This window comes from Sphaeramia orbicularis, chromosome 1 (assembly GCF_902148855.1).
Source record: "Sphaeramia orbicularis chromosome 1, fSphaOr1.1, whole genome shotgun sequence".
NCBI classification, from domain to species: Eukaryota; Metazoa; Chordata; class Actinopteri; order Kurtiformes; family Apogonidae; genus Sphaeramia; species Sphaeramia orbicularis.
Window position 1 is genome coordinate 38,234,533 of NC_043957.1, and position 25,573 is coordinate 38,260,105.

General features: G+C 41.5%; 1 protein-coding gene across 3 annotated transcripts in view; it reads left to right on the forward strand.

The window, feature by feature from the left end:
• Positions 1-7,693: 7,693 nt before the first annotated feature.
• Positions 7,694-25,573, forward strand: part of tnrc6c2 (trinucleotide repeat containing adaptor 6C2) — a 52,405-nt gene continuing 34,525 nt past the window's right edge. For all 3 annotated transcript variants that reach the window (XM_030137524.1, XM_030137534.1, XM_030137542.1), the window contains exons 1-3: positions 7,694-8,472; positions 18,755-18,855; positions 19,015-19,036. In XM_030137524.1, the coding sequence (XP_029993384.1) occupies positions 18,793-18,855; positions 19,015-19,036 (85 nt within the window). In that variant the 5' untranslated portion in view covers positions 7,694-8,472; positions 18,755-18,792. The remainder of the gene's footprint in view (positions 8,473-18,754; positions 18,856-19,014; positions 19,037-25,573) is intronic.

Genomic DNA, 25,573 nt, shown 5'->3' on the forward strand with positions numbered 1-25,573 from the left:
ACAAAGTTCCACCTCCTGTTTGTATTGAAGCATAGCTACAAAAAAAAAACAGAAACAAAACACACAATTAATTTGAAATTGGAGACATGCAGTGGGTCAACACCAGGAAGTATGATAAGGATGACATGATGACTGCATGGTTATTTCTAAATTCCTTCTGTCCTGCTGCCCACTGCCCACTGCCCACCCTCCCTTCCTCTCTTTCTCTCTCTCCCACACTGCCATTGTGACTCCCTCCCCTCACGCCAGGTTCATGCCAGGATAGACTGCCTGGCACAATAAGTGGCATTTGCTACAAGCTTCTCAGCCAGAGGAAGTGCACCAGTGCCAAGTGTCTGTTCGTATAGGACAACTCTATTCATGTGCCTTCACCTTGGCAGTCTGTCTGTGAACAGAGGGAGGGTAGGAAGAGCGGAGGTGGTGGTGATGGTGGTGCGTGTGTGTGTGTGTCTGATGTGTATGTGTTTATCTGAACCTCATGGGTTTCCTAATAGCCCCTCGCAGGCCTGTTCCTCCTTCATCTTTTCATTGTCTTCAAACACATTGTATTATGGCTGTTTATTTTTTTGTGTTTGTTTTGATTGTATTACAGATTAGAAAGTGTCGGTAAAGCACTCAGATAGACAGGGATAGAGAAAAACAGAAATGGAAACAGGGAGAAAGAGATGGACGAGGATGAAAGATAAAGAACTGTGGAAGAGTGTAAGGGCAGATCAAGGGGAGAGAAGACAGACAGACAGATAAACAGACAGACAGGGAGGATGAGAGAGAGTTTAAACGAGAGACAGACAGAGAGAATAGGGGAAACAGGAAAAACAGAGAGAAAGAGCCTCTGGGGGAGCGTATTATACAGCCGTTACCCCCCTCCAGTGCGGCAGTGGATGGGAGAGGCTGAGTACCCACTATTCTAGTGACCTTGGAGGTCAGCTGGAGGAAAGCAGCATTAATCAAACTGACGCCCAGGCTGAGGCGGATGATAGGAGGCAGCAACGCTCACAACAACCCCCCCACTCTCACCCACCCATCAACATCACCACCAGCAGCACCCCTTCAAACCTCACATATCCTTCCTTCCTCCACATTTATTTCCTTTCATCCTTCCCCTTTCATATTCTCTTTCTATATGTCTACATTCTAACTTTTTTCTTCCATTTTTGCTTCTTTCTGCCTGTTGTTTATTTGTATTCACTGTCTATTTTTCCCATCATCCATCTCTCTCCTTCCTTCTCTTGGTATGCCTCAAACCCTCTCTGGATCTCTGGGTACAAACAGTGAATTAACCCATCTCCACCCTGTGTTAATGGACTTCTAAATATCACCCATTGCCTCTGGATATGCTACCAACATTTACATTGGATGTGGGATTGAGTTAGTTGCCTTCTGGCCGCTTGCAGACGTGGAGATATCGATTTACTTGTTTTGTTGCACATTTGTGCATATTTTGTTAAGATGGCTGGTGGGGAGTCAGATATGGACATGGGTTTGAATGCATGAATGTGTATTTAATATATGTGCAGAACTACATACCAAATGACACATTGCACAGCCTCAGATACTAGCCTATTCATGTGGCCTTTATCATACCCTTTTCTAATGTCAAACACACATGTAAATGCAAAAGCAATCATTTTTCCACATTTCACATTGATAAATAACCATTCAGACGTAAGCTTTGATTACATCCGCTATTTTTCCCCTCAAAAGCAGAATTATGCTACAGCGGTTGCATCCCATTTCACTGTTTCTACAGTTAATAGGTATCTATTAATATTGACAGATAAATCGCAGTATAAACAAATAAGATAAACACATTGCAAAAGCCTGCCTGCAATGTCATAATGACGAAAAAAATACTCATGCCGTGCATTCACACTCAGCTTCAAACATCTGACCTATGGAGCCCTGGACAGATGGACCATGCATTTACACCATTTGGTCAATAAAATAAATCCCCATCTACCCACAAGCCATACTCAGTGTGTCAGTTTGGTGTCTACTGTCAAGTTAGTGTGTTTATTTATAACAAATCATATCATCATTGCAATGCTGAACAATGTTATGACAGATTTTCCTCATATTGTTTAGGTCTAGTGTCTCTGCTGTTACTATAGGATTAACCTGACCAAAATATACAGGTTCAAACTGACAATATGCAATGTGAGCCAGTGAAAAATAAAGTCAACACACAAGTGTGTACATGAGGCGGTTCTGTGTGTCAGTCAATACAAACCAATCAATACACCCAGGGTCCTTACTGGATAAGGTGTGTATTTTAGTTTGTGTGAGAGAGAGGGAACGGAAAGAAAGAGAGAGTGTGTGTGTTTGAGTTGTAGTTGGGGGTGGTTATAGGGGGCTGGGTTAATCTGCGACTGCTCGTCTGCGCTGATGATAGTATTGATCTGGTGAAGACCATCTGAAGGTCAGGATATGTTGTCTCTGTTTGGACCACCTTGATCTTAATACACTGTCTGTCCTTTCACTGGTGGTACACAACAGCTTACTTCATTTCCAATAAAAACATCCAATATCACAGTGGATCATGGAGCACATAAAGACTAAAGTAGCTGACAGAAAATGCATTTCTTGCCTTACTTTTAAAGGATAAGGTGGGCAATTATAGGAAGAGGGGGAGTATTTGCTTTGTAAGTAATGGGCATGTGGAACAATTCATACATGGCATTATTATAATCAGTTTCTATTATGAGGAGAATGCAGCAGGAAAGTGAATCCTGTGATGCTGGCACCTCTTGATTGACAGGTCTACTACCTTGCTTCTCTGTGGGTCATTATCATCATTTCAGAATGATGAAACAGAAACTAGGCTTGTTAGCACTTAATTATTCATTTGAATCCATAAAGGCAATCAATTAAGCTTAAGTGTGCAATAAATCTGATTAACCAGTCAGTTCCCAAAACACCATAAAATCCACGCAGGTCTTATACCCTGGTAATGAGTTTGCAAGTAGGGAGGGGGAAGAGGGCTAATAAGTGAGGGTGCTCACTCACAAATACACGCACACACACACTTAGCGAGGTATATAAAGCGCTATTGTAGTTGATGCATTTTTTTCGGGTGATAATTTGATGTATTAGCTATTGGGGATGAAAGATAAGCAGGGCTTAATGTATGCTAATATTAAGGTCTGCAGCTTGTAACAAAATAAAGCAAGGTCATCAAGAAAAGGCGCACTTGTAATTAAGAGATGAATTCATTACAAAAACAATGACTCAGTTCAAAAACACTCATTAACAAGATAAGGCATTTGAAATGAAAATAGAAACGTTAATGTGTTGACAACAAGAGCTTCTATATTCAACCTTGGAATGCTGTTAATGCAGTACGTGTGCATTTGATTGGGCAAATCTGCCGGCCTCTTTTCCGCCACCACTGTATCATTCCTCATTATTCTCTGACACAATCGCTCGCTGCCTCTCTCCGTCCCTCCCTCCCTCTTTTCTATCTTAGCCTTCTCCTATCCCTCTCTCTCCCTGCCTCCCTCTCTCGCTGGCCTTTACCTGCTCACTTGTCTCAGGGGAAATTACCACAGCTCAGAAACGCTGTCCTACTGCACTGCAACGCTCCGCTCTGCCTCCCTCCCTCCACCCGTACAGCACACACATATATGGACACACACATATACTAAGGACATGCACCCACACACAAGCATGATACACACACACACACACACACACAAACACACACAAACCATAGCTGTATAACCCCTTCCCCACACTGGTGTTATCCCTTTCCCAGCTACTGCATTGAATTTTCTTCTTGCTATTGTGCATCTCCTATAATATATAGTGTAGTACATGGAACCAAAGTAGCAGTGGGAGGATTAGAAGTGTTTTGTAACCCAGGTTTTCACATACTGTATATGCAGAAAATAGTCTTACAGTGTATCTGAGATGTTTATAGTTGTGCTGTTTTACAAACAAATATACGTAACAGTAACTGCATTCATGTTCACAAGAGGGCACGTGCATATTTCTCTGCTTAATAGCTTTTATGTATGCCCTTTTCTGCTCAGGGCAATTCACTCTTTAGTCTTAATGACAGTTAATGAAAAGGATCCCGCCTTCTTTTGTGGACGACTGTGCCTTCTGCTACCCGCAGTTTGCCTGTTCTCTTTGCAGTGATGCAGACAGCAATGAGCAACTCATTAGGGGTTGTAGCAGTTTGAACCATTATTCGATGGATATATACTTCAATTACACTTTTAATCAGAACGAGAAAAACCAAAACAAAATCAGTGTTTCAGCACGTCTACAGAGCTACAGGATTGGGAGATTTGCTGTGCAACATTTTTCTTTGATGTGCAGTTAGGATATGGTTTGATTTGGCTCCCTCCTCTGTCAGAATGATCATCATCATGGTCCTTTTGCATATGTCAAGTCATGCCTTTGGACATGTCACTTAAAGCGGAGCAGCAGTAGCTCGCTGTCTGCATTTTGATTACTCACATGCATAAAGTCCAGACTGTGGAGGAGGATTGTGTATTCATAATCAATACCAAAATAATGACACCCCCAGCTCATCAGTTATTCTGCATCACACAGCAATGTCTTCTTCTTCTAAAATACTTTTGTCTTGGAGATAAGGATTTAAAAGCCAAGAGGTGTTTTCATCATTGTCATGAAAGTTTACCCTTTAGATAATGTGTGTTTGGTTAATTGTACAAGATTAAGTGCATTTAAGTTAAAACAATAAATAGATTTGAGAGCTCAACATTTATTTGATGGTCCTGTAAATGCTGTTGATCTGTCACATACTATGGAATAGATTTGGACTGAAATTTAAAAAAAAATGCCTTTAGGGATTCCTCTCATGAAATTTGTCTGGCGATGTGTCTGCCTTTTATGTATGTGTGTGATTATTAATGTTTCTGGATAGACATACTTTCTCTCATGGGAAACATGCTTAAATGATAAAATATAGCCAGAGAGCTAACGCATTAAATATGCATGTAGCCACATAAAACATAAGTATGTATGTATACTTGTAATGTGAGTATAAAGTGTGTGTGTGTGTGTGTGTGTGTGTGTGTGTGTGTGTGTAGGTGTGTGTGTGTGTGTGTGTGTGTGTGTGTGTGTGTGTGTGTGTTTGGAATAGATCTGTATGCTCATGCATTCCTGTGTGAAGTTGTGCATGTGTGTCTGGCAGACTCTGGCAGCAGGCTTGAAATTAAAACCTTATGCGGAACGCAACTCATGATTGGTCTGGAATTGAAACAAAAAGCAGAAGAGCACACTGAAAAACTGGATAGAGAAAAAGGAAAGTGAATGGTGAAATCAGGAGGAGGAGAAATGTATTGTCTGAGAGGGGAAGGGAGTGAGCAATTGCCTCTGCTGCAGTCCTACAGCTTGTGTCTGGGCTGTTTCTTATCAGAATGTCAGGCAGACCTTTCCCATTGGCTCGCTTCTGTCAGCAGTCTGCTTAAATGTGAAAGCAATTAGGGAAATTGCAGAGTCAAAGAAACATCTCGAAGACACCTAAAAGAATAGCTGTAGAGGGATTCGAAAGTGGATGTGCACACACATGCAGGTGCATGTCAATTCAGAAAAAAAACACAAATACTCTTTTTCCTTCTCCCATACGATATATTAACATATGGGCACACCTTAGCTCTGTATTTGATACCTAAGATCATGCCCTATCACTGATTGTAATAACCCTCAGTTCTTTGTGGTGCAGATTTCTGTGCCCCCTCTGAATGGTCTGTAAGGGGGAAATGTAACATAAGGCCCTTTTCCACTGCAGGAACTTTTAGCATTACCCAGAACTTTAAAAAACCCTGATGCATTTCCACCTAAATTACCTGGGTAAAAATCTTTCCCTCACCCCCAAACTTTCCCCAGAAAAGTTCCTGTTAGGGAGGTCCAGTATGGTGTCGAAATAGTCATACCATTTGTTTGTTCGGTGGTCGGATCCACTGCGACCGTCGTGGTCCTTAATTTCTTATAATCCTGCTTAAGTTTCTTCAGCTTTTCTTGTATTTGTTTAGGCATGTGTCAAACATTTAGCTCCGCCAGCTTGTTAGCTAATTTTACTTTTACTCAGTTGTTTTGTGTCATAGATTCAAAGTCCCTCTGAATTTCCTTCTCCATAAATACGCTCAAAAGAGCCTGGACCTTGTCGTCCATCCACTTGTTGTAGCTTCTCTTTTGGTCCATTTTCCAAATTATCAAAGGACGAATCTTGTGGAAATGAAATAAACAAAACAAAAGTTCCAGCAGTGGAAAATGGCCTCAGGAATTCTTTTACCCAGGTAAATTAGTTCCAGGTAATAAAAGTTCCTGGTATTTTGGTGGGAAAGGGCCTATAGAAGCAAAGTTGATACTTCAGTGTGTTGGTATTATTAGTAAAAGTAGTGGTAATAGTAGTGTTCTATTAAAAAATGCTCATCTTTACCACCAAAATAATCAGTTGTACTTTGTGAACATTTTGTTTCAAACAGAAGGGCAAGCATGAACAAAAAAATTCCACTGCATACAGTTTCAAAGTCTATAATGTATAGTGAACTACATATCCCTTAAGTCATTTTTGAAGGCATTCCCTTCTGCTCTCACCTCTCTTAACCCTGAACACAGAACATCTGCTTTCTCTATTCAGTTGGAGCTTGCTGTTTTAATAGCTCTGGGCATATTGCCTTGAAAAGGAGAAAAAAAAAACTTCTGGCTGGGGCCCCTGGCTTTCTCATTAACAGTCTCTCCCAGTGATGTATAGAAGCCCAGAGCTTTGCTGAGAGAGTTCTTACTGGTCAGGCTTCCCCTTTGTGGACTCCAGCCTTGACCTGTTCCCACCGCACAGTGTGTGTGTCTGTGTGAGTTTGTCTGTGCATGGAGTGGTCATTTCCATGAGAAAAGAGTGCAGAGAATGGACAGGGGCCACATTTTTTTCTATGAGACGCATGCAGACGTGGTTCAAGGGGCACAAGGGCGACCTCATCCATCATGTTGTGAATAGCCTGGAATTATCGCCCCACGTCTCTGGACATCATGTGATCAAGATATTCTTGATAAAGGTCATCTTGGGTAGAGAGACTTGGCGTGGACCCATTAACATCTGATGCTACTAAATTAAGTCCATGATGTAATTTCCAAATTGCTTGTAGGCTTTTACAACTTCAACTATTTTGGTATGACTTTCTCTATTTTAACCATGAGTTGTGTGCAGTATGGTCGCCTATTATACTAAATTTAATACGCTGAAGTAAGTAGTCGGAGACAGAAAATTCAGTTACCTGTACTGAGGATTTCTCATCTCTGCTAAAGACAAATATTTGACATTCAAAGCACATTGTATTATTAGACCGCTCAATTACATGCATTGTTGCTGAATAAACTACATATTGAATGAGATACTTTCAATGCACCCCGACACCTATAATATTAACATGATTATATGTGTCCAAGTTTAGGAATAACAATTCTTTATTGGTTATGTCTCCCCATATAATAAATCTGCGAGAAATCTGTAAAAGCACCACATTTATGTATTCGTTAAATGGAGGGTTTTATCAACATGCTTGACCATTTACCTTACAAACATATGTGTGTCCATCCCATCCATCCTCTGTTTGTGTGAAGTTTAAGAGAGCAGGGGGCGGAGTGGGGGGCGGAGTCTACGTCTGGCGTTTTGGTTGGTCGGGAGTGGCGTCTCCGGAGCCACTTCCTGGTCTGTCTACTCTGGGAGGAGGAGAGGGAGACTGCGGTGTTGTTAGTTTGAACAAAATGGCTGCGAGATCACTGTCAACGAGAGCTCGCTGAACGCCTACCATGACTGTCCGCTCCGCTGTCTGGATCCACACAGAATGTATTTCCCCGGAGTCGTTTCTCACTTTGCATTTGCGGTAGCCAGCCCGTCGCTAGTCGTTCAGCTGGCGACCTAAACAAAAACATTTCTTTTGCACTTTAAACCAAGTTAGCTGGCTGGCTGACGGCCGTCGGCTCGCGCTCATCCGCGAGAACTCATCGGCGATTTTTAACGAAAACTGCTTGATTTCTCCCGTTTTCTGAACCTCGTTACGGTCGACGACTAACAGCGCTAACCAGCTAACATTAGCAAACCTAATTTAGCTGCTTTGAAAAGTCGTTTTGTTCGTATTCGTTTTTTTTTTTGTTTTTGTTATTAGTGGTGCTTCACTCTCCTCCCCGCCCCCCGTTATATCGTGACGTTTTTACAAATTGTTTTTGACGAAAGTAATTTCACGGCATATTTTTTGTTTGCTCAAAGCATACATTACCGTACTTGCTGTGTTGTATATCTGGCTGAGTAGCCGTTGTTTACCTCGGTATCCTGTCACCTAGCTGCTTCAGCAGCAGTCGGCTTATCTGCCAAGACCGACTTTAATTGCGACTGAATTTCTGCTCCATCTATTTACGGGTAACTTTAGAAAAGACATCGGAGAATGCTTTTCTGCCATGCACCTACTCTTCACTGAAAGCTGCCAAAGCTGTGGTTAACGCAAGGTAAGCTTAGATCCAGTACTTGGCTTTGCTCTTGTGATCATTTGATGAATGTCATAGCTGATCAGAAACCCGGAGGCAGGAGCAAAGTGGGCATAGGTGTGTTGTTATTTGTGATAATCAGGGAAAAACATCCAGCTCTGTTTCTTTATTAGTATTATTCTGAGTCTAGTATGGATGTGGTTTATTTAGTCCAGTTACTTAATACTGAAGCCATGACAAGGTTGGGTAACAAATCAGCAAGACATCCCTCATCTGTCCTTACATGTGGTACCACAATTTAGTAATTTGGTCACAATTTTGGCTGTTGAGCATTTTGACAAATAAAACGGCTGTTCTGTGAATGTGACAGTCTTACTAGTGAATTACCTGAAGGATTTTTAGAGGGGGTCCCCAGGCGAATAAAGAGTGGTGGTGTTATTTCATGTGATACGGACAAACCCCCACAGAAGACCCCAGAGGAAGGATTGATCAGAGCTTTCTCTCTTCATGGCAGAAGATAATCATACACCTGATTGGGAGTAATTCACATAATTTCCATGTGAGATTGCATATAGTATCCTCACCATGTTGCTGATTTTGATCAGACATAATGGAGTTGATGACTTAATCGCGGTATATTTGATTGGAAGAGTGTTTAAATTAAGTCGTCTGCTACTTTTGTGTTATATCATAGGTCTTTTATGATTGGTTGAGTAGGACTGAAACACAATCCGTACATGTGAGTGTGTAATGTGAGGATTCCTTGAGCAGACTGCGAGAACTGTCTTGCCCTTTTAAGTGTCTCTGTAGATTTTAGAGGGTTATGATGTGCTATCTAAACATTCATTTCAACTGATCATGAAGTCAGAGATACATAGCCTAATTTTGTCATACATTTGGTGTGTGTATGCTTGTAATTTTGTAGCTGCAGTGAGAGCCTGTGTTGCATTTTATCTATCCTTTCTAGACTTTAGTTAATGCTGTAGCTGTATCACATGATACATCTTGCACACTATTGTACATTCCACTACACTAATTCAAAGTACATTATTAAACATAGCTGTCCTGTCGCTCTCCTTTCCGCCACCCCCTGCACAGTGAGAAAGCCCAAGGTTCTGATTGAACTGTCGCCTTCCATTGCATCCCCCCTTCCTGCATCCTGTCCCCAGGCACTGGAGTATAGCTTTTAATATCTCCTTCGCGTGTCTTAATTGAAGTACATAATTTCCCGTTCAATTTCAAACCCTCCTTTCCTTCCCCCCTCTGACATCTCTGTCACCACTGTCTTATCTCTACCGTCACACACCAGTGAGGTGATGAAATGAAAAAGGCATGTGAGCAGCATCGGCATACATATATGTGCGTGCATTTGCAGTCGAATGGGAAGACTGTTTAGGCATTAATTTGCATGCATGTGATTTATACGTATACTGTACTCTGTGTGTGTGTACATAGTTGTGTATGCCCTTATGCATATTTGTATGCTCGCCATGTGTTGGAATGTATGTGTTTTAGTGGAAATATCATGGTAGGGCTGGTCAGTGATTTCAGATGTTGAGTATGTGTCTTTTTTTGTCACGGGAGTGTGTGACCATTTGAGTGATGCTCAAGACCCTTTCAGTTGTTTAATCAGGTTGCAAAGTGCCTCTTATATGCTCCCGACAGCCATCTGACTCATAGACGGGCATGCAGATCCCTGTCCCTACTCAGGGTCAGGGGTCTTCCCTACAGATGTCAGTCTTTCAGAAAAGACGAAGACTGTGTAGTTAGGTGGCGACTTTGAAAACATTTGCAGGAGCCTTCTGGTGTGCATGTAAAACTATAAATAAGAAAGACAGACATAAAGCCTGTTAAGAGGAAATGGTAATCTGTTTGTTCATTTTTTTAAGTACCTTATGCTAATGCTTTCCAGACTCAACTGCTCTAGTGCTAGTACTACAGACACAGTAGGGGGGCTTATAAGGAGGGCACTAGGGCAATTCATGGATGTATTATGTTGCTATGATGATGCCATCCATAGTTTTCTGTTATGAACTTTCCTACCAGTTTGTGGTTTATGGTTGTTTTGTTTTCAAGGTAGCATGTAAATGATCAACTAGGAGAATAAAGATAATATAGTAGCTTGTGCCAACATCTGCAAACCTAGATATGGAAATTGCAAAAAGAGCTTAATAGTACCTCAGTTTGAATAACTTGTTCTCTCAGAGTGCAAAAGTGACCAGCAGTGAAAGATTCCATCTCTTAGTAGGTTGTAGAGTTAATAAGTTATATTACTGCTTTTACCATTTTGGCAGCATACAAGCAGGAAACCCATAACCAATGTTGGCTCTGGATCCAACCAGGCTGTAGGCTGTTGGCATCTTGACATTGTTTTGATTAGACTGTATTGTAACGAAGCCATGAGGGCAAATCCTGGCAGTAACTCCATCTGCACTCCCTTATCACTGAGGGGGAATGATTATTTGTTTAAAAGGAAACCTAAGGCTCACTTCCCCTTGTCTGACCCTATACAGTCAAAACATGAACACTAGTGCAGGAACATCCTTTCTTCTCCACATACATGTTTTTCGTTTTTAACTTTTATTTCTCTGCAATCACACATCTGTTAAGAGACTGGAAATCACACAGTTGATTCATATTTAACTATTGACCTTATATTGAAATTCTGCGTAGTTGTGCTTTAGACAAGTGGCTAATCTTTTTCCCGTCACTGACCTCAGCCCAGACCCGATCATTGTAGTTACTGACCCTGTGATTATGAGGCTTTTCAAACAACTGACACAGGCCTGATAGATAACACACTTAAAACCACCGCAGGGTGCTGCTCCAGTTGGGGCCGTTGACAGTAGAATCAGCTGGATTCAATTGGAAGCTGCCAAAAGCCATTACCCTCTTCCTCTGCCCTAGGAGGGCCATTGTCAAGTCAATGGGGGCAGGATAAAGACTTGCCAGTATGTTGTGTTTAATGTCGTGATTGCACCGGATAAGGAGTGTTTGTGTGTGGGGGCCAGCAACAGAAGAATGTATGTTGACTTTTTGTTGGCAGTCATAACAATAGGTGGAATCCAAAAAGAGATGTTGTATCCACAGTAGGGTGGCCATCACCCCTAAAGCAAACATAATCAATTTGTCAGCTAAACTTTGAAGTGGCCAGTAAGACTCAGGTTAATTTACTGTGTTTGTATGAAGTGTGACATTTCTTTTGTGCAGTATGTCAGCCTGTCTGTATGACTGTGGTGTATATTCACCACCAATATTGATCTGCTTTAATATGACATGGCGATCTCATATTAGGTTAGAGCTAAATAGAATTTTCATCACTAAATTATTTGTCTTTTGGTTTGATGACTAATCATACCTCTACATTGGCTGATGAATACAATACCCAAAATTAGCAAAAAGTGCCATATGTCATAACTTTTCCAAAGAGAGATATAGTATGTCTTTTTAAGAGTTGTACTCACAATCCATAGTTGGCTATTCACTGGTAAAATTATGTCATTACCATCTCCTACACGTATTTTGTGTAGAAGAGTGTCAGAGAGAGTTATAACAGAAGTGTCCTGTGAGTGTTGGGAGGTTGAGGGGGTGGGTGTCTCTATAACCCCCTCCTCCTTGTCCAACTTGTGTGCCAATGGAGGGGGCTGGTACTTAGGGGGCCTGCTAAGGGTAAGCCAGGCAGCGTTGGAAACAGGGGGATGGGGAAGCGAAGCTGATGCCGACGGGCTGCTGCCTGTAAATCTTGGCAGGGGTCCAGGGGAATGTTCTGTGTGCTGAGGTTTGACAGGGGCCTCCTTCCCTCCCTCTGCTCCATGTCGGCTAATTGTAGAGATGTGGAGAGAAGGAGAGGGGCATCACATGGAAGCTAACAGAATATGCAGAACACCTATCCTACAATGTTATGTTTTTTCCAGCTCCATACCAACATTAGACTGCCTTGCACATTACATAACAGGACTTAGGCCCTTCAGCACTTACAAAACCCTTAGTTAAAGCCATGTAAATAACACTAGCATGCACCGCCTGACCCTACACAGAGGCAAAGGCTTAGGTGACAAAGCTCAGGTCATTTGTTTGCTGTCTAGATTTTTTAATCATCTTAAATCAACTAGAGTTCAGTCAATGAAGTTCAGGTGTTTTCTTTATTAGCAGTCTGTTAGAGAACTGCTGGAAGTGATCAGTAAAAACATGTACTGTGATTTACTTTTCTGTTGCTGTGGCCCAGTTTCTTGTTGGTGGTGGAAGTTTTAACCACAGAATTTTGCATTATCTGATTTATATCAAGTAATACAGTACTGCAATAGCTTAGATCAGATCAAGAAGAGGGCTAATTGAGTTTTTACTGGACTAATACAATTTTATTATCTTTACCAATGACTGATACAGAAATAGGTTTAGTGTTGTGGATTATTGGTGATATTTTAAGATGATATGAAAATGCTGTATGGCACAGGCACACATGTAATACTTACTAAGTAAAGCAATTATATTTATTTAATGGGAAAGTCCCTGCCTTTCTACTAGGCTATTTCTTGTAGTTTTAAATAAGTACAGCATAGGTTGGTATGCATCCCTGCAGCATTATAGAGGGGGCTGTCATTTGTCTCTGTCTTTGTGCCTTTTTCATCTTGGCAAAGCGTGTGCTTAGTTATGGCGTGCTTTGTTGCCATAACTAAGCAGAGCACAGATTTTCTGCCTCACTTTGAGTCTCTGTTGGTGTTTACGCTATTAACAACCAGTGAATTGTTGGCTGTGGGTGTGTGTGTATACGTAACCATTAGGGACCAGTGTCAGTGTACAAAAACAAAACAAGATATAGAAGAAATCAGGAAACGGAAGTCAGATTCACCATAGTGAAAATGTAAACAAACTACCACAATGTAAAAACGAACCTATACGAATTTAGATGTATCATAATTGGAGCAGAAATGCCACAGTATTAGCTGCTTTTTATAGTCTGCAGCAAGACCACTTGGTTTATTACTTTGGTGAAAAGTATGCACAGACTCTGAAGAGAAAATAGACAGGCCCAATTAAGAATAAAATTTTGGAAAAATTCTTGAAAAAATAACTATCTGTGGCCATGATATAATATATTCCGGCATATGATGAGATGCACAGTTTTAGTCCTGGGTAAAAGTTTGAGGAACTTGCACTTAAGGTTAATTATGAGAGGTCAGCCATTGTATAATAATAGCACTACCCAGACAGCAAATCAGCTCACAGCTTCGCAGCCATTAGACAGTCACACAGATAACAACAAATGTGCAAAATATGCAGAACATGCACAACCATATTCTCATAAACACAAAGCAGTCCTGAGCAAAGACAAACATAGCAACCAACGCACACGGCTTGACAGCTTCTTGTATTCAATACGCTTTTGCTGTAGTGTTGGCAGAGAGCAGGCCTGCTTGGTCTTGTGCATTGTGCTGTTTTCCTATTTAATGAGCTGCCACCATGTTAAAGTTTCATATCGACTTGGCAGAGGAAGCAGCCAAGACACTGAGAACTAATTTTCTGGAGGCAAACCTCAAAGCTGTTATTTATAGCACTGCTCTAACTCTCGCACTATCTGATGCTTTGACTTTCTTTCTCCATCTTGCATCCCTCTTCATTGCCGCTCTCTCCACCCACCCATTCGCCCTCCGTCAGTTCCCCGTCTGCAGATTTTGCCAATCAAGAATATGACAACCACAGTTCATTGATCAAGTCCAGTTGACTAGCGGTGTTGTTTATTTTCACAAGCCACTCTCTCCACCTGCTGAAAGCAAAGCTGGTATGCACTAAATGCTTACAAACCAAGCGGCCAGAGAGGCTGTTAGTGTGACAGGGATAGAAACACACAGCAGCAACAACATTGTTTTTACTGCTTATCAACTGTGGAATTTACAGGGTTGTTTTTCCTGAGCCATTCAGGTCAAGTAAACACAAATACCTTCCTACACACCCTTTTAAAAAGTAGTTGAGGTCTGTGGCAGCAGTAGTAGGTATTGAGATAGCATTCCTCAGGTAGAGTCTATTCATCATTACACACTATGTAATAAGGTTCAGAAGTGTCCTGTGGCTTCTCTAATGCCACAGGAATTGATGGTTTGTTGAATGGCTATGGTGAAAGTGAGTAGATTACCACATTCTGTGGCCACAACCTGACCATATTACTTTTTTGCTGAGAGTGGAAATTCTGCCATGTTTTTCTTTTTCCCTTCTGTTCCTGTCTTTTGTGACTTGTGTTATGTCTAACAGACGTTCACGTCATGTGAAGCTGCATGTTTTCTTTGCATCTTTTCCTCTTTTTGATGTTTTTTTTTTTCTTTTTTTTTGTTCACTGTCTGTCTTTTTTGTCTCATACAGTCTATGCACCACAGCTCATTTTTGCTCTCCTATTTCTTCTACTCATCACCCAAGCTTGGTTTCCCCGCTCATCCCTTTTTTCCTCCCTGTAGATACTCGCGATCAAGGTGCACAGATATTTCAGTGCCACCCAGCCCTCCACATTTCTTTTCCGTCTCTCCATCTCAGCCAGCCTCAATAGTGTGACGGTTTTTTTTTTCCCCCAACTCCTCCATTTCTCCGATGAGGATTCTTTCTGTCTTTTCCAGCACAGTCTCTCCTTTTCCTCTCTCTGCCCTGTCTGGTTCTCCGGCGGCTGTCGTTCTTAATTGGCGTTGCTCTGCGCCTGCTTTCATCCTCCGCCTGCCTCCACCCCCCCTCCCCACCATTCTCATCTCTCCTTCTCTTTCTCCTCCTCCCCCTCCCACATCCCTCTTCTCTGCATCCCTGGCGGAAAAAGACAGGCATCAGACAGACTGCCTCCCGCCTGTGTACATCAAGCCTCCCCATGTGTGTGTCTCTGTGTTTTTATGTGACTGGGTTTGTGTGTGTTGCGAGTCTCCAGCCCCTTCATTCCTGTACAGTTTGTTCCTGTCATCATGCTTCCTTTTCTATAGCTCGTCCTTATAGTCCCAAGGTAGAGAACTGCTTTATGTAGCTGAGGAAGAGAGAATCCTGCCTCACTGTGCAATTTTTTCACAATTTCCCTGCAGCCCCAATTTACTGAGACTCAGGATGTTTTCTTCCTCAGCTGTGTGTTCTGAAGAAAACCCAGTAAGTCACCACAGGATCACCGGTTTGGATGGAGTTCAAGGTAGAGGAAGGAGGAATAAGTTTGGCCCTAATAGACAAGATTTACATAGAAAAAATATGCGCCAATTGTGGTAAATTTATGTCTGATCTTCCTATGTTTAATGCAAGTCATCTTGAGTATCCAGGAGATGGATAGGAATGTTTATACGATTTCCTTTAGTTGCACGGTGTGTAATTTCAGCTACCAGGAATCTTTCTGTCAAAACAAAAATAGATTCATGTCACTTAGCCTAATTGTAATGAAATAGCCACAAGTGACTTCAGTAAAGGGTCTATGATGCCATCACTTACTTAGATTATATTGAATAAAAGAACATACTTCTATGGACATTTTATAAGATTTTAACGCAAGCACATAAATCAGCAAAATGTATAATATTTTTTTCCGCATATTATACCTTTTGAAATACACAAATTCTCTGCAAAAGTAGCTAAATTGTTAACCGAGCATCACATAGTGGACAGATTATACCACCTAAGATCTAACCCCTTTATTGTAAGAGAAGATTGAATGACACACTGTGGCCTTGTAGGTCACTAACCTCAAAACAGGACACATTTCTGCCTAATTGCAGTGTCATACTGCCAGCGAGGGTAAACCTGATGCTGAAAAGCAGCACAGAGACACCACAGGGTCACTACTGAAGAGATGCTGGAGTCAGCAGTACTGAGGGTGAGAGGCTGGCAGAGGCAGGCAAGGATGTGCTGTGGGGACAGTGCAGCTAAGAGGGGAAGCTAACTTTGGCATTGACTGTCAGATTAAAAAAAAAAAAGAAAAAAAAAAAAGCTTCTTCTCTCAAATTTCACAATGACTGTTCTATGATGCTACTTCCACAGAGATCACCTTTTGATTTGTTTTCCAACATAAATGAGCTAGACAATAAATCTTTTTACGCATGTTGTTGTTAGTAATTGTGCTCCTGACCTGATTTCCCCAGCATTCATTTCCTCTCCTCTGACATGGCAACAGCAGCTGTAACCAGATAGGGAAGCTCCACTGTCAGCTTAAGAGGTGCAAAACTACAGGGATGACACGGTCAGCTGTAGTAGAGAGGCCCTGATCTTATTGGGGGGGCTGTCAAGCAAGCTCCTTCTACTTGTATGAGTCACTGTGTCCTAGAATAAACTCTTTTTATACCCTGTTTTATGGTTGTTTTGGTTTTATAGTCCCTCTCTCTGTGGCATGCAAGGAATTTTACAAGGACAGGTGTTGCATTAGTTTAAGAGGTGAAGGTCCGTGGATGTTGGGTTATCATGGTATTTATGGAGTGACTGAGAAACAACTGTGGCACATGCACATAGAGCATACAATTATACATGCACACACACACATGCACACATACTTTGAGCTCCTATTTATTACCTGAGGGCTGCCTTCCCTGAACTGCTGAAATAGCAGAAAGACACACATACAGACTCCTAAGAATGAAAAATAGGACTGTGTGCATGCATGTATTTATGAGAGGGGTAGTATTAAATGAGGAATGGTGAATGGGGATGAGAGAAAAACAGATGGAGATGAAGAGAGGTAATGCAGGACTATCTTTTTCTTCCATTTTCATCCTGCTGTTATGGCCACTAGTCTGGCCACGTTCCCCAGGGTTTGACTTTAGAGCGTCTGTTGACTGCAGTGTTCTGTGGCTCACCTCTTCCATCTTTTACTCTCCCCATCTGTACGTCTGTCTGCCCCTTGTCCATTTTCTGTCTTTTTCAGTCACTGACTGCCACAGAAATGTTGCCCCACCATCAGACAGCCTTTGTGAGGCCTCTCCTGTGTCTTTGATTGACAGCTCGTTCCCTCAAACAGTGGGCAGCACAGTGGGAGATGGGCCTTTCATTAATCTCCATTATCATTCATTCATATATTCAGTTTTTTGATTGTATCCAGGCCGTGTTTAGTCACAGTCTCTTTGTTGTTGTTTTTTTTTTCTTATAATTTTATCACATATTAACAATATTACAGTTACAAGGGATTATTTCATTCTAAATTATTCAGACATCTGAATTTTATGCCTTATAAAACAAGTGTAACACATTCTAGTCAGTAAATGAAAGGTGAGCTCACTTTGGCTCACTGTTGAGTTCTCTCACATTTGTTGGCATTTTTAAAAAATTTTGGATGAATAATAAAACTGGATGAATTCAACTCATTCTGTTATAGTGTGATGATGGGTGTTGTGCAGTGTTTCAACTAAGGGTGAATCACAGTGCCTTGTTAATGAAGGCAGGTGTGAGAGGACACAGGATGGCCAGCAAAGAACATAGTCCATTATTTTAAACTGGCGTGAAAACTATTGATTTTATTTGCATGTTTTAGAAGGCAGTATCACTGATTAGACATGGCATAGTGCTGGATTATGCATCAGTATCCATTGCACTTAGGGAAGACTAAACATACTCTTAGTCCCCATGGCCCAGCTCATGCTTCTAATAGTTTCCAGGAGCTGTCACTAAAGCTGAGCCAAAGGAAATACAGACTGAAATGAATCACTTACTTTCACTTACCAGCCCCAGGGTTAACTGTCCAGCTAGTTTGCATTTTACCCTCTGGGAGCAAATTTTAAAAGGCCTTGTGTCTTACTCTGTCAGTCTGCCTGCCTTTATGGTGTCTACCTTTCAGCCTTTTCAGACCCTTAGCTTTTTATTTTCCTGGTGTTTCCTGAGGTCTTTAAACCTGTTCTTTATACTCGTCTTTACTTGTATCGCCCTTTCTCTGTTCCCATCCTTCTCTCGCTGTGACTCATATGTGTGTATTTCTTTTTCCTTCTCTGTCTGTCCTCTTACGTTTTCATCTTTTCAATTTTGACTATGAGGGAAATTGTTCCTCATAAGTGCCTGCTGTGATTTTTACATATGAAGTGATGATTGTTTTTCCAAACACTGAATGCTCCTGGCTTTGGCTTGTACAAGGATGAAAGAGAGTGGGATGAAAGTTTATATGCTCCGTGTGTGTTTTTCTAAACCCAACACAGTGTTTTTGCACAGAATGCAAACCTCTTCCAGCCATCAATGTGAATTTGCCTCAAAGCCATACATGTGTGAAGGCTGTGATTCACTCATTGCGGTGATAATGTGAAAGTAAAGGACACTAAGCATTTGAGCAAAGCCCTTCCCTTTTATGTTTCACTCACTGCTTCTTCTCTTTTTGGTTGTGCAGCTGAGAGAAGCTAGCAACAGAAGAAAGAGAACCATTTGATGGAAGAAAAGAAAAAGAAAAAACAAGAAGAAAAGACAAAGAAGGACGTCGCTCAGAAAAAGGTTTGTTTTTAAATGCATGTTAAACTGCGCATATCTAGCACACATCAGTATATTGACTAGAAAAATTAGGCCTTTTGTGATGAATGAATAACTTATTTTCAGTGGAGTATGAATACTATAAATGATTCCTACTATAATACTCCTTTTTCTCCCTTGCAGGCTGCTGATCAGAAACCCAAAGGTGAGTGTCATGATTAAGTAAACTACACCCTCTCATCTGCCTCATTTCCACAATATGCCATCCACTCACATGCATTAATCAGCCTTGATGAATGCACACTGACCCATAAAGGCCTACGTACGCATATTATTTATGCATTATACACACATAACATTTAACGATATTGTAAGCAGGTGAACCCCCAGAATCTGCATGTGCATGCAGAATTGTATTGTTCGATTCTGTAGCACACATGCACACAAACACATAGCAGAACAAATACAGTGGACTCTGATGCAGAGTGACGCCCACTACGCCCGCAGCACCAAGCAGTGAAGCGTGAGGGCACACAGACACACAGACTGTGGTGTGGGCAGGGGGGATGGGGGAGAACGTAGGGAGGGAAAGAGTGAAATATAAGAGGAGCATGGAGTTCAGATGAAATGCAGAGTGTGGGGGCTGAAAGAACACTGTCCTCACATGCCCTTTGTGCTCTTTTAAGATACTGAAATAGACATTTGCTGTGTGTGTGTGTTGTAATAAAATTAGATTGGAGTAATTCAATTTAAAGAATACAAAAACAGCTACACTTTCCTGTGTTGCAATCAGTGCCAGTTGTGTGCTTTACTTGTGTCAGTTATGTGTCTGAGGGATACAAACACCTGTCCCGTCATTTGATTTGTAATCTTTGGGTTATAAATGGATTTAGAATCCAGAGTTAGATTTCACATCGGCATTTTAGTGGCTGGATTAAAGGATTGAAACATGTACAGTAGTATGCTGAATGTATGATGGGGTAAGGGAGTGAACTATTCCCTCAGCAGTTATACAAGGTCCTTTTTTGTTCTTGTTGTCCTGCTTTCATAGTTAAATATTCACCCCTCTTTACCAGTGCAGATTATTAATCAGGCCGTCGTGCTTTGTTGTCTTTTCATATCACAGCTGCTTGGCAACATTAATGCACAAAATTTTTGAGAGGGTTTTGTAAGTGCACAAACAGGTAAATTAAAAGTCAACTCAGAATTTCAGCCGGTTGCCCTTAAATCCTCTTTTGCCGACGTACTTGTCCATCCTCCCCCAGTGTGAGCAGGAGCCAGGCCATCTGGGTGTAACTGTTAGGCTTTTGCAAAGGTCATCACAGCTTGCCTTGAACTCTGACCTTCCTATTTAATTACCACCCATGTGTTTCACTGTCTCGTCTGTGGGCTTGGCCTATTACCCTCATTTCAAAGGCTGTGCACAAAGCAAGTCACAGCTTAGGTTGAATAAGCATTTATGGGTTGGAAATATATTTTCTTAGAAATACTCAGAAGTACTTTCAGTTTATCCGAATTCAGTTTGTATCTTTGTGTAGTATACTTTACCTTAAGATTGTGTTTAAGAACATGCTGTATGTAGGTTTTTATGATGTGGATCTAGATGGATTTGCTCTGGATGAGCGCTCTTTTCCATAAGCAACCTGAATCACAGTTTACACATCTGGACGCTGTAGTCCAAGTCTATCTGTTGGCTATTATCCACCGTCATTGGAGTACTTGAGGTTAATTTCCTTCCCCACTGGCACGTGAATTGGCATGTGCTTCTCCTTCCTTGTCTGCCCAGACTATTGACTGTGATCATGTTGATGATTGAGGAGACGTTCATGGTCAGTATCAGCTAGTGGCAGCACACTCAGCCATTATGGAGGCTGCAGTAAAAATGACTCTTACTGCACTCCATGATGGGTGTAGATGAGCTGTCCCCAGTCTTATTGGCAGGAGCAGCAAAGGAAATGCTGAGATGGAACACTGAAAACTGGGAGAGAAGCCCATGGATGGGGGAAACTGAGATGGAGAAGGAGGGAGTGAGAACAAGGCGAAGAATGTGGAAGTGTAACTGGGTAAAAGCAAAAATGAAGGAAGTAAAGGGAGGAAAGAAAGTAATGAAGCAGTGAGCACTTTAGACGAGCGCCAAGAATGACCGTCGGAGTCAATGACGGTGCTAATATAGGAGAGGACTAATGACATGGACATTTATTTTATAGTATGTTTAATGAGAGATTGAGGGAGAAAGAGACATAGAATTAGAAACGGATTGTGTGTAGTTGGTACTTGCGCAGACAGATAAGGAAAGTGCTGGAAAAGAAGGCCTGTTTGAGGACTAATCGTTCAGTGAGCCATCAGGACCTCTGTGAGTTTGCTTATAACCTCCCATCTGCATTATCTCTTAGAGGGAAGTGGGCATCAACTGGAATGAGTTGAGTTTTCATGCGTGACACTAAATAATAGAGGTGTGTGTGTATATGCAGGAAAGGAGAAAATCAGTATGCAGGAGTGATTTGTGTCTTTTCATCCATATCAGTGAATTCTGCCGTTCTTATACACTCTCAGAAATTCATAGACACATACGCATGCACACCAACCCCCCACTCCTCACCATCTTTTTCTGTTTTCCTCTCTGCAGGCCTCCTTGGTCCCAGGCATTTCAATTTGTTTGCGGTAATCGATCTCGGCCTGGCGCGTTCATATGTATGAAAATGAGATAAAGCTTCGGCGCAGTGGAATTAACTTCTCTGCCCCCCATTAGGCATGGAGCTTCACAGAACGCAGGGTTGTAGGAGGCAGTGTCCCTCTGCCCCTCACCCCCACCTCACCCCCCACATATATATATACAGAGTGGACCTCCCACCCTCCTTCATGGTCCCCATTACCTCAGAGGGATCCTGATTATTCAGCCCCAGCACACACACAGCTTCATCACAATCTCTGCCACAACTGCAATCACAATCAGTCTGTCTCCCTGTTCCACATACCGACCAACCTTGGAAAAAAGCATGCATAGACACACATGCACGCATGCAGAGGAGAGTGGAGATGAGAATCCGCAGATGTGTGTTCATAGATGTCTATAGTTATTTTAAAACATGCACACCCTTCTCTCCACAGTGAATTGGAGTACTTCATTCCATTCTCAGTGAGTGAATCAATGCCTACATTATGGAATAATATACTAGTCATCTTCAATCTTAGCATGAATGTACACACATGAACACATTCATGATAATTCTTGAAGTAATGAGAAAACATGGCCCAAGCAGGTACCACAAATCACATTCGAAGCAGATGGCTACAGTCAGATGCAGAAAGCCACTGTGGTACCACAATGCATCTGTTTCATCCCCACATCCAATAATTGACAAATCTGCAGTCTTTCTTTTTGCTGGTCACACAGTTTTTGCTGCAGAAGGATTAGAGAACAAACGTTATCAGTCACTTTCCTCCTTACCCATTTGGTGTCTTCTCCTTGTTGCATTTCACCCACGTATGCTCGGCCTCAGCAAAGGCAACTGAACATATTTACACAGTGTCACCACGGTGATAACAGCATTATATTTTTCAAAGTGGCATGAGACACACATAAACATAAACACGAGTGTGCCATATAATTGTCTATTGGATTAATTGGCAATTTCACATGCTATTAATTGCGTCAACACTTTTGAAAGGGAATTTCATGAATTGCAATCTAATTAGAGGCTAATTTACTTTAGCATTTGAGCTGCTTTTCTCTTCTGTTAACCACATTTACAAACACTCAATGAATTAATAGTGAATAGCTTGTGAATTACGTCTTGTGGATTTATTACATACAACATAATTGTTTTTCCTCTACCCCCCGTCTGCTTACCCTGCATGCATGTCAAGTGCAGGAGGGGAGTGAGTGATGGAGAGAGAAACGGGAGGGGGCAGAGAGAGGAAACAAGAGGGGCGCACAAACTTAAACAATGCTTTCTTCTCTGTGTATTCATGTTGTATGATCATTCACATGCTGCAGACAAGAGAGCTCATTTGGTACCCCTTACCCCTCCCCCACCATCTCCTCCCACATTACAGTGAGCTGCTTCAAATAAATCCAAATACCAGGCAGATTAATAGGATGGAGCTCAACGAATATGAATGACAATTCAGCCTGTGCTCTAATGACAAGGTGTTTGCATACATGTGTGTCTATGAAATTCAAAGACTCCTAGTATGTATGCTTGCCTAAGGCAGCCTCTCATTTTTCACTCAGACCGTCAAACAGTAGTTAGACCTTAGAAGGGGTTAAGAAAAACAAAACATAAATGCTGGTCACACTACCAAATTTAACATGACGACTGTTAACATTGTAAAGATGATAAAACCTTGACACATTAGTGATATTTAATCAGACTGTCATATAAGAGATCAGCTGTTCTCTAGTTGGTAGGCCCTATTCTCTAATGAGCCTAGGGCTCAGACTGTAGTAGGTAGGCCACATTTTTCATATAGGTGTGAGCCTTAAGTTTAAGATGCATTACACTGCACCATGTCTTTCACATTCTGAAGACCTGTGTCCTGAGGCAGTTGTTACCCTCAGGTGCTGACCTCGGATGGAGGTGCAGTATGATTCTGTTAAAGCTCTACATCCAGGGAGTGGGTTAACAACCATTAGGGCTAAAGGCAAAAGGGGGCTCTTTGGTCTGTCATAATCCTAACAGACAGCAGAGGCGTAGCAGAGATTAACAAGGAGAACTGAGAGAGAACAAGGAGCCTGGCATGGAGAGGGGATGGGGCACTAATTAGGTAGAGAGGGTGCAGGAGGTGCATTATGGGAAGAGGTCACAGGAGGCACAGGGGGTCACAAGAGGCAAATGGAGGTGCATTGGGCAACTGTCAGTCTCTATAGCAACGGGCTGTTATAGGAAGGGTGAGGGGTGAGAAATGTTGCCTTTATTTTGTGTGCGAGTGAGGGAGTTTCTGTTTTCCTCTACCAATGCTGACAGATGGGACCTCATCTCGACGCACCCACTTGACACTCCCTTATGCATAAACTCATGCACATGCACTTGTCCTCTGTGACTGAAGGCTTCCCTTGGATACCACGTCAAACCTAACGAACACCAGCCACTTTTACTCTCCATTATGCATCTCATTGTCTTCAAATAGACTTTATCAAACCAAGAGCGTTTCCATTTGCTTAGATTCATGATGTATTTATTTAGATTTTTTTCAGCTATATTACCTGTAACTTTTATGGTGAATTAATAAATTTACCAAATTTCTAGATTGTATGCACCACAAATATTAAGCAATGCAATGAGTAATCACTTGCATGGAAGGCCAGCTGTTGAAGTTGTAGATCCATTTTCACAACATTTGTTAAAAAAAAAGGGTTCCATTTGACTCAGTAAAGGTCATGAATTCAGTCCATACTCATTGTTTTCACTGTGTTCACTTCTTGTGATTTTTTTTTTTTTCCCACACAATACGTTTATTGTCAGGACTCTGTGTTTAAACAAGAAAATGTCATTGCTCACCATTGCTTACCCATAATCTATAAAACCATTATGTGAAAAGAAACATGACAAAACTGTTGTACACAGATGAGAATTGAATTATTTTCCTTTTTTTCCTCACCTTCCCTACCTCTGATCTGTTCTTGAATTGTGTGAGGCACATAAGCCGGTGTTTTGTGTCCATCCCTCCCCCTCCTATAAACATGGCTGCATATTAAAGTGATTCTGCAGACAATAGACAGAGGAGGTGTGGGAACTTTCACTGCCTGGCACAAGGCTCAGGGAACCAATTAGAGTTGTTCTATACAATAACCGACTTCCCCCATTCTCAGGCCTTGTTTGTGGGTTTTCACCTCTATTTTTGATTCCTTGTACGTGTCCTTCTGTGCTCTGTATTTCCCCCCTCCATCTATGCTCATTCAGTCTTAAGATATTGCTCTTTCTCTGTGCTCTCTCATTGTGTGTAATTAACCATTTAGTGTGAAGAAGGGCTGTAATTAAAAGTTTGGCGCAAGGTTGCAAAGAGTGCCTCAGCTGGAGGGTTTAATGGAATTTATAGTGCATTTGTTACAAATGCTCATTTAATTGGCTCCTTTTTCAACTTCAATTAGTGCTACTAAGGCCACCACTGCTTGTAAGTCTAAATTTGTTTTTTCCCAATAAAACTCTCACTCCTGTAGCATAAACATTCCTGTATTTACCTCTGCTTAAAAAGTAGTAAGAAGACTGTTGATTGTGAACTTTTGGCATGACAAGAAACTACCCTTACAGTTAAAGCTTTATATGCAGCTGTTACTTAAGTTAAGATGCAATAACCTTGCAACTTGACTAATTTACTCAGTGTGTGTCATAGCCTTTGGCAGCAAATGTGACCAGCGTGCATTTTTACTTGAGCTCTCACAGACACACTCGTCAGGGATTTCCCCACTTTTTTTCCCATTTCTTTCCTTATTAGTCTTTTTCTCCAGTCCCTCCCTGTCATCCCCTTCAAAACCACTTACGCATCAATCATGGATTAAAAAAGATCTCTCCTCCAAAGAATGAAAGACATGTTTGTCACTAGATGTGTTTATGTTTGTTCTCGACACGTGTGTGTGTGTGTGTGTGTATATGTGTATGTGTGTGTGAGTAAGTAAATAATATAAAGAACAAGTTAAAAAAACTGTTTCATTGGAATTTTAGAAAAAAAATCACATTGAAGAAGAGTATTATTTTTTTAACTGAAAGAAAACATCAATAGTTTTTCAGTGCAACTATGATTA